Genomic DNA, 14,170 nt, shown 5'->3' on the forward strand with positions numbered 1-14,170 from the left:
TAATTTATTCCTGCGATTTCAAAGCTGAATTTTCAGCATCATTATTCCAGTCACATGATCATTCAGAAATCTAAATCAAAAACATTTATTATTATTATTATTATGTTGAAAACAGCTGAGAAGATTTTTTTCAGGTTTCTTTGAAGAATAGAACGTTCAGAAGTAAAACATTTATATTAAATATAAATCTTTTGTAACATTATAAATGCCTTTATCATCACTTTTGAACAATTTAAAGCATCCTTGCTAAATAAATGTATTAACTTCCAAAAAAAAAATTAATAAAATCATAATAAGACTGACTTTGAATGGTATAGTGTATAATGTTACACAAGCTTTTTATTTCGGATAAATGCAGATCTTTGGATTTTTCTATTCAAAGAATCCTGAAAAAATTTACTCAAATGTTTTAAATATTGATAATAATAATAAAAATGTTTCTTGAACAGCAAATCAGCACATTAGAATGATTTCTGAAGGATCATGTGACACTAAAGACTAAAGATGCTGAAAATATCTTTGATTACAGGAATAAATTACATTAAAATAGAAAGCAGTTATCTTAAATAGTAAAAATATTTTGCAATATTACTGCTTTTGCTGTACTTAGGATCAAACATAAATCGTACTGTTCAAAAACTGGTATATATAATGATCTGAATAATTATTATAAAGGCTATTAAAAAATGTAACAAATTATATTCTAATCTATTTGACTGTGTGTTGATGATTAAATTTTTTAATGTTAGACATTAAAAAATTTAATCATATTTTCTAATGTTATTAATAGTCCAAACAAACATTAACCAAGTTGGTTACCAGTTTATTTATATAGCATATAGGGTAATTAAAAACAAACAAACAAACAAACAAACAAAAAAACAGAGGCAAAAGTGCTATTCGGGTTACATAACCAATAATAAAAAAGCAAATAAGAAACCACCCTTATATTATTGCGGTAAGGATTAACTATAGTATGATAAAATGCCAGTAACCACAATTAATCAACAGAGATCAAACCATGTCTATCTTAAAAGAGATTGTTGTCATTTTCTGTATTGTCAAGTGGCTTTAAATGACCAGTTGACGCTTTGAGCGTGAAATGCAGGGTGAGGCTCTAATGTCAGGGTTATTTTTGTCTAAAAAGGTTGAAGTGAAACGAGTTAAAAAACAACTATCATGGAGGAGATCAGTATCTCTCGCTGTCAGTCAAACTGTGTGGCGTAAACAAGGAAATGGCTACATGAAGGTTGATTTCCTTTGGTGAATGTGTCATAACAAAGGTATAAACAAAATGGCAGAATGTTTTAAGCTTCACCATGTGATTTATTTGACAACATGACCTGTTTTAGCAGAAGCTGAAGGCCATTTGTCAACTAAAAATGAAATGCAACATATAATATTAGAACGAAATTAAATGGTAAGTCTGCAAGGTCGACATATTGATGATATTGATGATGGTATCAGCCAGTAAGATATTAAACAATAAGGCGTTTCATGATAAGAGACGGGAATTTATGACTAGAGATAATAAAAGAGCTCAGTAAGGATGTTTTTGTCTGTAAAACTCCATGGAGCGATCTTACATCAGCCTGTTTAATGTTTTACTGTGTTAATGATAATTTCAAACTTAGATTCATTTTAGATTTAGTCACTTTGAAAATTTAGTTTTAAGTTCCCTAAATGTGACCCTGAACCACAAAAGCTGTTCTAAAGCATCCTAATTACCCTGATTCATTGGGAATAGCTGTTTTAATCAACTCAACAGGTGAAAAACAGAAGCTCTCTGCTGTTGGTTTGTGGACAGTCATGGCTAAGACAAAGGAGCTCACTGAGGACCTGCGGCTGCGCATTTTGGCTGCTCACAAGTCAGGAAAGGACTATAAGACCATATCTAAATGTTTTGAAGTTCCAGTGGCTACAGTGCAAAGTTGATTTAAAAAAAATACAAGACGTTACGCACTGGGAAAAATCTCAGAGGACGTGGTCGGAAGCCAAAAGTGACACCTGTGCTGGCCAGGAGGATAGTGAGAGAGGTAAAAAAAAGAATCCAAGGATCACCACCAAGGCCATCCTGATGAATCTGGGCTCTGCTGGTGGCAACATCTCAAGGCGGACAGTCCAACGGACACTGCACACCGCTGGGCTTTGCAAATGCTCATCTGGACAAAGAAGAAGACTTCTGATCTTCCGTTTTATGGTCAGATGAAACAAAAATTGAATTGTTTGGCCACAATGATGTAGCCTTCATTTAGTATAAAAAAGGAGAAGCCTTCAATCCTAAGAACACCATCCCCACTGTCAAACATGGTGGTGGGAACCTAATGTTTGGGGCTGTTTTTCAGCTGGTGGACCAGGGAACCTAATCACAGTAAACGGCACCATGAAAAAGGAGCAATACATCAAATTCTCAACAACAACATCAGGCAGTCTGCAGAGAAACTTGGCCTTGGGCACCAGTGGACATTTCAGCACGACAACGACCCAAAACACACAGCAAAAGTGGTGAAGAAATGGTTAGCAGACAAAAACATTAACGTTTTGCAGTGGCCCAGCCAGAATCCTGACTTAAATCCAATTGAGAATCTGTGGAGGGAGCTAAAGATCAGGGTGATGGCGAGGAGACCCTCCAACCTGAAAGAGTTGGAGCTCATCGCTAAAGATGAATGGGCAAAAATACCAGTGGAGACATGCAAAAAGCTGGTCAGCGATTATGGGAAGCGTTTGATTGCTGTAATAGCCAATAAAGGCTTTTCTATTGATTATTGAGAAGGGTATGAATAATTTTGGACACTTTCTGTTCAAATGTAAATAAAAGCTGAGAAATATTTTTTTCCACAATGATGCCTCTTGTACATCGTCTTCTTATCTTTTGGGAGAAGCCTGTGTTATTTCCGTGTAACTTGCTGGTTGAATGTAAGTCAGAATTTGCCAGGGGTATGAATAATTTTGGGCTTGACTGTATATATTTGCTATAAATATACCTGTGCTACTTAAGACTGGTTTTGTAGTCCAGGGTCACAAACGGATAGCTTTTCTGCTTTACAAGATGTTAATTGTTGGACTGAAGTGGTGTGGATTACTTGTGGATTATTGTGATGTTTTTATCAGCTGTTTGGACTCTCATTCTGACGGCACCCATTCGCTGCAGAGGATCCATCGGTGAGCAAGTGATGTAATGCTACATTTCTCCAAATCTGTTGGAATGAAACAAACTCATCTACATCTTGGCAGGCTTGAGGGTAAGTACATGTTCTGCTAATTTCATTTCTGAGTAAACTATTCTTTAAAAATCAATTCCTTTGTGGATAAAGTGAATGGGATTGCCATCTATGCTCGTAAAAATCAAATTATACATGACATCACATACCTTACAGACATGTCTGATGGGTTCATCCATTTGCAGCTGTTCAGAAACGTCAGAGTTGGAGAGCTTTATGCTGAGAAGCATGACTAAGTTACCTGTATGAACTTGTTCTGGTAGACAAAAGAAACCATCAGGTTATGTTCGACCTCATGCTGCAGGTATAGTGCTGTCTCATCTCTAGAAACAAGACGAACAGGAAATTACAGACCCACAGAATAAAAACTACACCTGAGAATTGCAGCTTAACCATCTTTTCTCTCTGTTTAGTCTATTATTCACACCATTTCCTCTAGAAGCACATACCAGTGTAGGAAGACAATGCAGTACCGCTGAAATGCGTAGTGAGCTGGAAAATATTTCACAACAACGCTGAGGAAAAATGTATTCACACCTAAGAATATGGTTCCATTTAACTGACTGACAATATAACCTTGCAATGTACAAACCTGTGATCAAAAGCCAAATACTGAAATTCTGAAACTATGAATGCAATTAGAAGCTCGCTAGTTTTGTTGACTTTTCACAGGCGTAAAAAGTAGAACAGGACATTTCAGTCTACCGTGACCGTTTGGCTTAAAAAAAAAAAAAACTCTCAGATAGTTTTCATAGTTGTGTATTTTGCACGTCAGTAACTGCATAGGAATAAGTCGAATGTGAAGAACAGTATCAAAACGTCATTCTCAATAGAAAAGTGAAAAAGTCTGTTCTCTTCACACCAGTCTCCCCAAGTAGACAGCCTTTGGGTATTTGTCCTTGAGTTGGGCCCATTGCACAAAAAAGTAGTCTGAAAAGTAATAGAGGATCTTTCCGGATAGAGACAGCGTTTCCACACGACAGATGCTCTCCACGTAGACGATCAAGACTCTTTTTAGGCCCAGGATGCCCAGGAAAAGCCCAGCAAAACACAGCGGGACACACGTCCCTGGACCGTTACACAGCACCTGAAACACAAACACAGTCGCTTATTATATATTTTTTTTTAAAAATCGAAAAGTTGAGATTTTGAACGTTTTTTTAAAGAAGTCTCTTATGCTCATCAAAGTTGCATTTATTTGATCAAAAATACAGAAAAATATATTATAAAATGTTACTGCAATTTTAAATAAAAATAAACATTTAGACAGTTTTCTATTTTAATATACTTTAAAATAGAATTTATTTCTCTGATCAAAGCTTAAATTTCATCATCATTACTCCAGTGTTCAGTGTCATGATCCTTCAGAAATCACTTTAATATGCTAATTTATTATCAATGTTGCTTAATATTTTTTTGGAACCTGTGATACCTTTTTCAGGACTCTTTGATAAATAAAAGTTAAAAACAACAGCATTTATTCAAAATGGAAATCTTTCTTACTGAAGACTGGAGTAATGATGCTGAAAATTCAGCTTTTTTAAAATAGAAAACCGCCATTCTAAATTGCAATAATATTATCCCAAACTTCTGAAAGGCTACATAAATTTGACAGTTTTCTATTTTAATATACTTTAAAATATAATTTATTTTTGTGATCAGAAATGACTTTAATATGCCGATTTATTATCAATGTTGGAAACAGTTGTGCTGCTTAATATTTTTTTGGAACCTGTGATACTTTTTTCAGGATTCTTTGATGAATAAAAGTTCAAATGAACAGCATTTATTCAAAATGGAAATCTATCACATTTATCAATTTAACACATTCTTGCTGAATAGATTAAAAATTTACTGACCCCAAATTTTGAACCGTAGTGTATTTTGTTACAAAATATTTTGATTTCAAATAAATAACTGTTCTTTTTATCGTTTTAATCATCAAACAATCAGAATACCGAGAAAAAAAGTATCACAGGTTCCAAAAAAAAATGTTAAAAATAAACCAGCACAACTGTTTCCAACACTGATAATAAATCGGCATATTAGAATGATTTTTGAAGAATCATGTGACATTGAAGACTGGAGTAATGATGCTGAAAATTCAGCTTTGCATCACAAGAAAAAAAATCTACTTGAAAGTATATTAAAACAAAAAATTTCACAATATTACTGTTTTTTAATGTATTTTTGATCAAATATAGTCTAGAAGAAGACTCTATAAGTCTTCTTTAAAAAAAAAAAACTATAAAAATCCTACTGATCCCAAACTTTTGAAAGGCTACATTTTACAATTTTATATTTTAATATACTTTAAAATTGTATTTATTTTTGTGATCAAAGCTGAATTTTCAGCATCATTACTTCAGTCTTCAGTGTCACATGATCATTCAGAAATGACTTTAATATGCCGATTTATTATCAATGTTGGAAACAGTTGTGTTGCTTAATATTTTTTTGGAACCTGTGATACTTTTTTCAGGATACTTTGATGAATAAAAGTTCAAATGAACAGCATTTATTCAAAATGGAAATCCATCACTTTTTATCAATTTAACACGTTCTTGCTGAATATTAATTTCTTTCAAAGAAAGAAAGAAAGAAAAAATTTGCTGACCCCAGATTTTGAACGGTAGTGTATTTTGTTACAAAAGATTTTGATTTCAAATAAATATTGTTCTTTTTAATGTTTTATCCATCAAAGATCAGAATACTGAACGTATCACAGGTGCCAAAAAATTTTTACCAGCACAACTGTTTCTGATAATAAATCAGCATATTAGAATGATTTCTAAAGAATCAAGTGACACTGAAGACTGTAGTAATGATGCTGAAAATCCAGCTTTGCATCACAGGAAAAAAATATCAATTTTAAAGTATATTAAAACAGAAAAGCAATTTTAAATTGCAATAGTAAATTGCAATAGTTTGCAATTTTAAATTGCAATAGTATTTCACAATATTATTTTTTTCCCTGTATTTTTAAATCAAATAAACAGGCTTGAAGAGCAGAAACGACTTCTTAAAAAACAATTAAATTTTTTTTGAAAGGCTACATATAAACAACACATTACAAATCAAGATTCAAATTATTAACATTCCAGTTACATTATTATAAACTAACAATGAACAACGTTTTTTAACAGCAATTGTTAATTCAGGTTAATCTCATTGATAATTCATGGTTGTTCATAACACATTGACTAATGTTAATTCATACAATTAAAATGTAAATGCTGTAATGAACATATTGTTCATTAGTTTATCATACTTAATGCATTAAATCAACCCTAACAAACTGAACCTTACTTTAAATTCCCCAAAATTAGTAATATAGTAATATAAAAACAATCAAGTTGTCCCAATTAAATACTAATAAACACTTATAATCTTTACTCAAATGTAAGTTTGAAAGAAATCAATACATGTATTCACGAAGGAAGGATTAAATTGACTTCTAAAATTTGAATGATTTCTGAAAGATCATGTGACACTAAAGAAGTAATGATGCTGAAAAATCAGCTTTGTATCACAGGAATAAATTATATAATTATTATCTGAAACACACACACAAAAAAAAGATAGATAGATATATATATATATATATATATATATATATATATATATACACACACACACACACATATATATTTATGTATTTTTTTGTTTCAGATAATAATTATATAATATATATAGATAGATAGATAGATAGATAGATAGATAGATAGATAGATAGATAGATAGATAGATAGATAGATAGTAATTGTAATAATACTTTATAATAATATATAATAAAACAACAATATTTTACTAAATTTACTACATTTACTAATCTACACATTTTACTGTATTTATGATCAAATAAATGCAGCCTTGGTAGGAAGAAAAAAGAAAAAAAAATGGCTTCAAAATCCATAAAGATTTGAAGATTAAGAAATAAATAAATCAGCATCTTTCTAAAGCTTAAGGTGCAAAATTTGATAGACTTTCTGGTTGAACTCTTAATTTAAAAAAAAGTATGTGTGTCTGAATATTATAAAAACTAAATAAAAATGCAAAAATGTTTAATTTGTGTTTTTTTATATTTTGTCTTAGCATTGCTGAATACAAACAATACATAATCAATTGAAATTTTAAAGTTAAAAAATTATCAACATATCTTAATTTAATTTAATATATAGCACCTTTCCAAAGATCAAGGTTTAATACAGATACGTTTTGGTATACCATAATACCATATAAAATAAATAAAATATAATTAAATTATATAGCATTTTTCCAGCAAAACATACAGTAATATTATATATATTTCTAATCACAGTAATGTAAATTATGGAAATTAAATTATATTTTGAAAATAAATAAATAAATAAATAAATAAATAAATAAATAAATAAATAATATATACATACATATATATTAACATAATTTGTATATTTAAACTAAAATGTATAGATTAGTAAATTTAGTAAAATAATGGAAATTAAATTATATTTTGAAAAATAAAAAAATTATATTTATTTATTTATTATATAAAATATATTATTTTTATTTTTTAACATAATTTATATTTACAGTAAAATGTATATTATTATATATTTTTATAAAATATTAGTAAATGTATTGTTACAATAATTATTACAATTACAATTATATATATATATATATATATATATATATATATATATATATAATATTTTATAAAAATATATAATAATATCCTATTTTAACTAATCTCACTACTTTTTCCCCTAAACTATCGATTTTTCTTTTATGCCAAAAATCATTAGGATATTAAGTAAAGATCATGTTCCATGAAGATATTTTGTAAATATCTCAAAACTTAATTTTTTATTAGTAATATGCATTGATAAGAACTTAATTTGAACCCTTAATGTTAAAGGTGATTTTTTTCAATATTTTTTTGCACCCTCAGATTCCAGATTTTTTAAATAGTTGTATCTCAGCCAAATAATGTCCTATCCCCAAAAAACATACATCAATACATCATTTATTCAGCTTTCAGACTATGTATACATCTCAATTTAAAAAAATTGACCCTTATGACTGGTTTTGTAGTCCATATTTTAATTCTAAGCTAATTCAATTGAAATTATTAAGGGAAGATGACGGACTTTCGAAAAATTATCTTTCAACAAATTCACTCTTTGAATCATCTGTAAAGCTGCTTTTGGATTGCAAAAAGTGCTGTACAAATAAAAAATAAATTGATTTGACTTTTACAGGCTCGAAGACACAAAGCAGAAAGACGCCAGCATAAAGTCCTCCGAGTTGGAGAAATATGAGCTTTCTGGTTCAAAACTGGAGACAGCGAGCGGCACAGGAAGGCGGTCAGACTTCGATGGAGACGAGCCACGGGGTCTGGAGAAATCATTGTACACAGACTGCTCAGACACATTAACACTGGAAAAATCCAGCCTCTGTCTGCTCAGAGCCGAAACTGATACCAAGGACAACGACCGAAGTGAGAACATCAGAGGTGAGGGACGTTTCCACTCACATACGCCTCAATTCATTTCAAGGTCCACCGGTTTATTGCCAGTTTCCAAACACTCCATTTCCCATCCTGCACCTGGACACAGATGAGCGATGAGGAAGGCTAGGGACGGACCACCAGGTGGGCGATCCGTCTCGGCCCGTATTTGTATTTCACACACACCTGCGAGTTCACTTCGGGGAATGAGATCACTGTCACCCAACAGAGAGACGCTGACTTCAGCTCTGAAGGGCTGCTGGGATTGTGTGCGAAGATTGGCGAGCGTTTGCTGTGGGCACAGGCCAAGCTGTCAGAGCGCTATTTGAGTCTGTCATCGGGGTGGTGCAAATTTAAATGGCCATTATGTGAAACTTCAACAAGACATAAATCAAGTGTCAGAAAAACACCATTTCGAGGCTGTCGGATCGGCGGGGCGCTGAATGCGCATCAAAGAAAACTGCTTGGGTTTTTTTCTAATTCTCTTTTTGTGTGTAAGGAGAAGAAAGACTGATAGTGAAAGCTGGATATGAGGCGCTGTCTTTTTGGAGTCTTCTGCATTTTCTCAAAAGAGAAAATCACTTGGGTTTAGCAATAGTGAATGTGCGTAAAAACTAAAACACTAAAACAACAGCTAAATACTGTTCCACCAAGTTTAAATTTCATTAAAAAAAATTGCAAATTGTAAAGCTGAACAAACATAGCAATAGCTGCATCAATAGTGCAATCTGTTTAAAAATTAAAAAGAAAATTATCTCCAAAAGTCAGTGTGGAAAAAGTCTAATATTGATACATTTTGGTGTTAACGACATAAATAATACCTTATAAAACAAATAAAATATAATTAACTTATATAGCATTTTTCCAGTAAAACTATACAGTACTATTATACATATTTCTAATCACAGTAATGGAAATTATGGAAATTAAATGATATTTTTATACATGTGGGATAATAAAAAATAAAATAAATTTAAAATTAAATTAAATTGAATACAATTTTTAATTAAACCAAAATAAAATTTAAAAAAATAAAACAAAACAAAATTAAATAAAAAATTAATTAAATTAAATAAAAAATTAAATTAAATTAAATTAAAAATAATTTACTTGCATGAACCACGGGCAGCATTAAGAGCCCTAAAAATTATATGATATTTTTATATATGTGGGATAATGTGGCTAATATTAAAAATAAAATAAAATAAAATAACATTTAAAATAAAATTTAAATAAAATAAAATGCATCTGCTTGCATGAGCCAAGGCTAACATTAAGAGCCCTGAAATTATATATTATTATAAACGTGGGATAATGCGGCTAATAAAAAATAAATAAATCTAAAATAAATATATAAAATAATATATAAATATATAAAATAAAAATATATAAAATAACATTAAAAAAAGTATATACTTTCATAAACCAGAGCAAACATTAAGCCCTGAAATTATATATTTTTATACTTTTGGGATAATGGCTGATATAAAAAATAGAATAATATAAAAAATTTTTTTATAATATTTTAAATAAAATAAAATGTATCTACCTTCAAGAGCCAGCTAACAATTAAGAGCCCTGAAATTATATATTTTTAAACATGTAGGATAATGTGGCCAATATAAAAAATAAAATAAAACAAATTTAAAATAAAATAAAAATGTATCTACTTGAATGAGCCAGAGCCAACTTTAAAAGCCCTGAATATATATATATATATATATATATATATATATATATATAGATATATATATATAGATAGATAGATAGATAATTCAAAATAAAATGAATTTTAAATTAAATTTTAAATGAAATGAAATGTTTCTACTTGAATGAGCCAGGGCCAACATTAACAGAGCCCTAAAAATGACTTTCAATCATGTCTACAACCAGAAACGGCTGATACTTTCCGCTGCACCTCATAAACACGGTGCTCAGCGGTGAGTCACACAAGCGAAGTGAAAATCTCATCCATATCTGTTCACAGCCAGTGCATGTTAAACAGCTGCTTATCTAAAGCCAGTGGGGATTACACACTAATGCTGCAACATTTTCAGAAATCAAAGGCCTTACGGAGTCATTGTTCCCGTGATGACATCACTGTGAAACACGTTCGTGTCACCGCTGCACCGACAGGTGAGGACGTGCACAGGTGCTGAGATGTAATTACTAATGAGCTCATCGAAACTTTATTACTCCACATCATACAGAACAGCTCCAGGTGAGATTAAACTGTTACCAGGTTTTGTTACTTCCCATCTCAGGCTTCAGATGAGTCAGCACAAACCAGACTGCAGGTGTCATGGCTATAAATGACAGACAAGTTCATTCAGAGTTTTGTTAAACAGTAACAAAGTAAAAGGTCGGCTATAAAGTGTCTTATGAGTAGCAATACAACATAAACACCCAATGAGGACCGTTACTTTAACGGCCTGTGTCTTCTACTGCAAGAATGCCAGCATTTTATTTTATTTTGCCTTTTTTAATCGTATATTGAGGTTGTTTGGGATTATGCACATATATACATACATATACACACACATATACATATATATATATATATATATATATATATATATATTCATTCATAAGTAAATGTTTGCATGCGTTTAATACCCATTTCATTTGTTTATTTATTTTCTTACATTACTTACATAAATTGTAATTTTGATAAACAGTATTGTGTTCTTTTACAATCTAGCATGTCTTTTTGCACATTATTGCTTATATTATATTTTCCACATTTTTATGCTTCGACATTAGATTTGTGATTAGGATGACTAACTGCTTGTTTATGAACATTATTTCTCTACATGCGTACCCTGACATATTCAAACATGCACATCTTGTTTTATCATCTCAACAACGAACAATAAATAAATAAAACACACTGAACTCCATCCACTGCATTTCCAAATAAGGCTAAGATGAAACATATGGAGTGCTGGGATGCAGTCAAACAGAAAAAAATCTGAGGATCAGTGAGGAGTCTGTGTGGAATGTGAGGGGACGTCCACCGCACGACGTCCAGGCCCCGTTATTTGTTATTGTTAATCGTGCAAACCTCCACCCCCACACACCCAAAATCTATGGGACTCAGATTCTTCAAATTGTTTTCCCGTATTCTTTCACATTTGTGGATTTGCGTCACAACTAGACTTACGTATGAAACTAAATGCATTTCTCAGACAATTTGATTGGGAAAAGTGGATTTCAGTGCAGAATAGTTTATTTTGTCAAGATTTCAAGTTTATATATTATGTATAATTTGAGGCAAAGAAGCAAAATATATCATACCAGTGTTGTCAGTTTTATTGCTAATTTAAGATAAATTATGAAAGGGATCCCCGGGTATTAAAGGAGAAGTTTACTTCCAGAACAAAAATTTATAGATAATGTACTCACAGCCTTGTCATCCAAGATGTTCATGTTTTTCTTTCTTCAGTCGTAAAGAAATTATGTTTTTTTAGGGAAGCGTTTTAGGATTTTTCCCCATATAGTGGACTTCTATGGTGCTTCCTAAATGGGTCTTATCTAGCGAAACGATTGGTTATTTATTTATTTATTTATTTAAATACAATTTATGTACTTTTTTAACTTCAAACGGTCGTCTTGTCTTACTCTGCCTGATCTCTGTTCTTTCTGGTTCAAGACAGTTATTGATTTTTAATACTGCTGTTACCTGAATGATCCATAGCTGTGTTTTTGTTTAGTGATAGTTGTTTATGAGTCCCTTGTTTGTCCTGAACAGTTAAACTGCCTGCTGTTCTTCAGAAAAATTCTTCAGGTCCCACAAATTCTTTGGTTTTCAGCATTTTTGTGTATTTACACCCTTTCTATGAATAACTGTATGATTTTGAGATCCACCTTTTCACACTGAGGACAACTGAGGGACTCATATGCAACTATTACAGAAGGTTCAAACACTCACTGATGCTCCAGAAGAAAACACAATGCATTACAAGCTGGGGGGGGGGGGGGGGGGGGTGAAAACTTTTGAACAGAATGAAGATGTGTATATTTTTCTTATTTTGCCTAAATATCATATTTTTTCCCCATTTAGTACCTTCAAAAGATAGTTACATGTTTTCCAGAAGACAAATTCAAATGCCATTTGTAAGCTCTTTCAGTAGCTGTGGTCTACTAAAACCCTTCAAAGGCATCAGGGCTAAAGTGGAGAGAACAAAGACACAGATCTTTAGGAAGTTTTATTCGTCCCCAGGCATCTTCCAGTTCTTTTCTCCTATTCTTATCACTAGGAAAGCAGTAAAGACTTACATCGCTTCTCTTGTTGCCCTTTGACTGCAAATTACAACCAAAAGCCACACAATGGGGCATTGTATCAGTATTATTATTTGGCGAGTTGTGTTGCGATAAAAATAGCAACAGGTAGCACCAGTAGGTCACCATTTAAAGACATTGAAATAATGGTGCCCCCCCATAGTCCAAAATAACATAACTCTTTCATGGTTTTTCTACTACATATTTCAGTAAGAGATACATTTACATTATATTAAGCCAGACACGTCTTTATTTGCGGGGTTCAGTTTTTTAGATTTCAGATTTAATAAAAGCAAGCTGTAGTTATTATCCAAACATACTGCGTTTATAAATGTTTGCCACATGCCAAATCTGATAAGTAAACAAACAAAAGCTAATATTTATTAAAGTTCTACAAAACCCTTTGGTCTAGACTGACGTATTAAGATAAGCTGTAAATAGCGAACAGTAGTATTCACAATTAACTGCTCGTCGCGGCATGCGGAACCGGGCTGAGACTCTTGGCTTGTGCTGACACATCTGGAGCTCGTGAGGACCCATGACGCACTTATTTCCTTTTATGGCTAAAAGAGGACTGAATCCACCCCCTCTTCACCTCCGGATTTCAGACCTGACCCCCCATTTCCCCCAATTGCGTTCTGGTATTTGGACGAACGGGCCCCGACCCCTCACTGACATGCTCAAGTTTGGTTAAAACAAACAGCTGACATTTGAGTCATGCTGAAGGACGATCCCTCACCGCGCAGACACAATAGGGGTGCCGGACCCCCTAAAGAAGATCTTAGACATTGTCTGCTGGACTAAAAAGGAAATCCTGCTGTCGCAGTCCAATGCCGGATCAAAGGCCACCTGGTACTTATATTGCTATTTCACATTCCAAATAAACAAAACTACTACAAAATATTTCAAACATAAAAAAAGTACACCTGATGAATCTCAGAAAAAAACTCAAGAACTGTCATATTTCATCATAAAGTTGTGTGTTTATATATAAATATAAATGAATTAAATAAATAATATTTATAAATAATATCATTATTTATATATATTATTTATATTATAAATAATATAATATGAATAATAAAAATATATAAAATAACAAATATAAATATTTTTGATCATTTTAATTTAAATTTTATAAATATGAAAAATTATTTTGACAGTTACAGTTTGA

The 14,170-nt window shown here is 31.7% G+C and overlaps 1 protein-coding gene across 1 annotated transcript in view; it reads right to left on the bottom strand.

Annotated features, from left to right (window-relative positions):
* Nucleotides 1–806: 806 nt before the first annotated feature.
* Nucleotides 807–14,170, bottom strand: part of alg14 (ALG14 UDP-N-acetylglucosaminyltransferase subunit) — a 19,902-nt gene continuing 6,538 nt past the window's right edge. Inside the window, exon 4 of the mRNA XM_073831000.1 lies at nt 807–4,308. Within this exon, the coding sequence (XP_073687101.1) occupies nt 4,078–4,308 (231 nt within the window). The 3' untranslated portion in view covers nt 807–4,077. The remainder of the gene's footprint in view (nt 4,309–14,170) is intronic.

Source organism: Garra rufa, chromosome 24 (genome assembly GCF_049309525.1).
Source record: "Garra rufa chromosome 24, GarRuf1.0, whole genome shotgun sequence".
NCBI classification, from domain to species: Eukaryota; Metazoa; Chordata; class Actinopteri; order Cypriniformes; family Cyprinidae; genus Garra; species Garra rufa.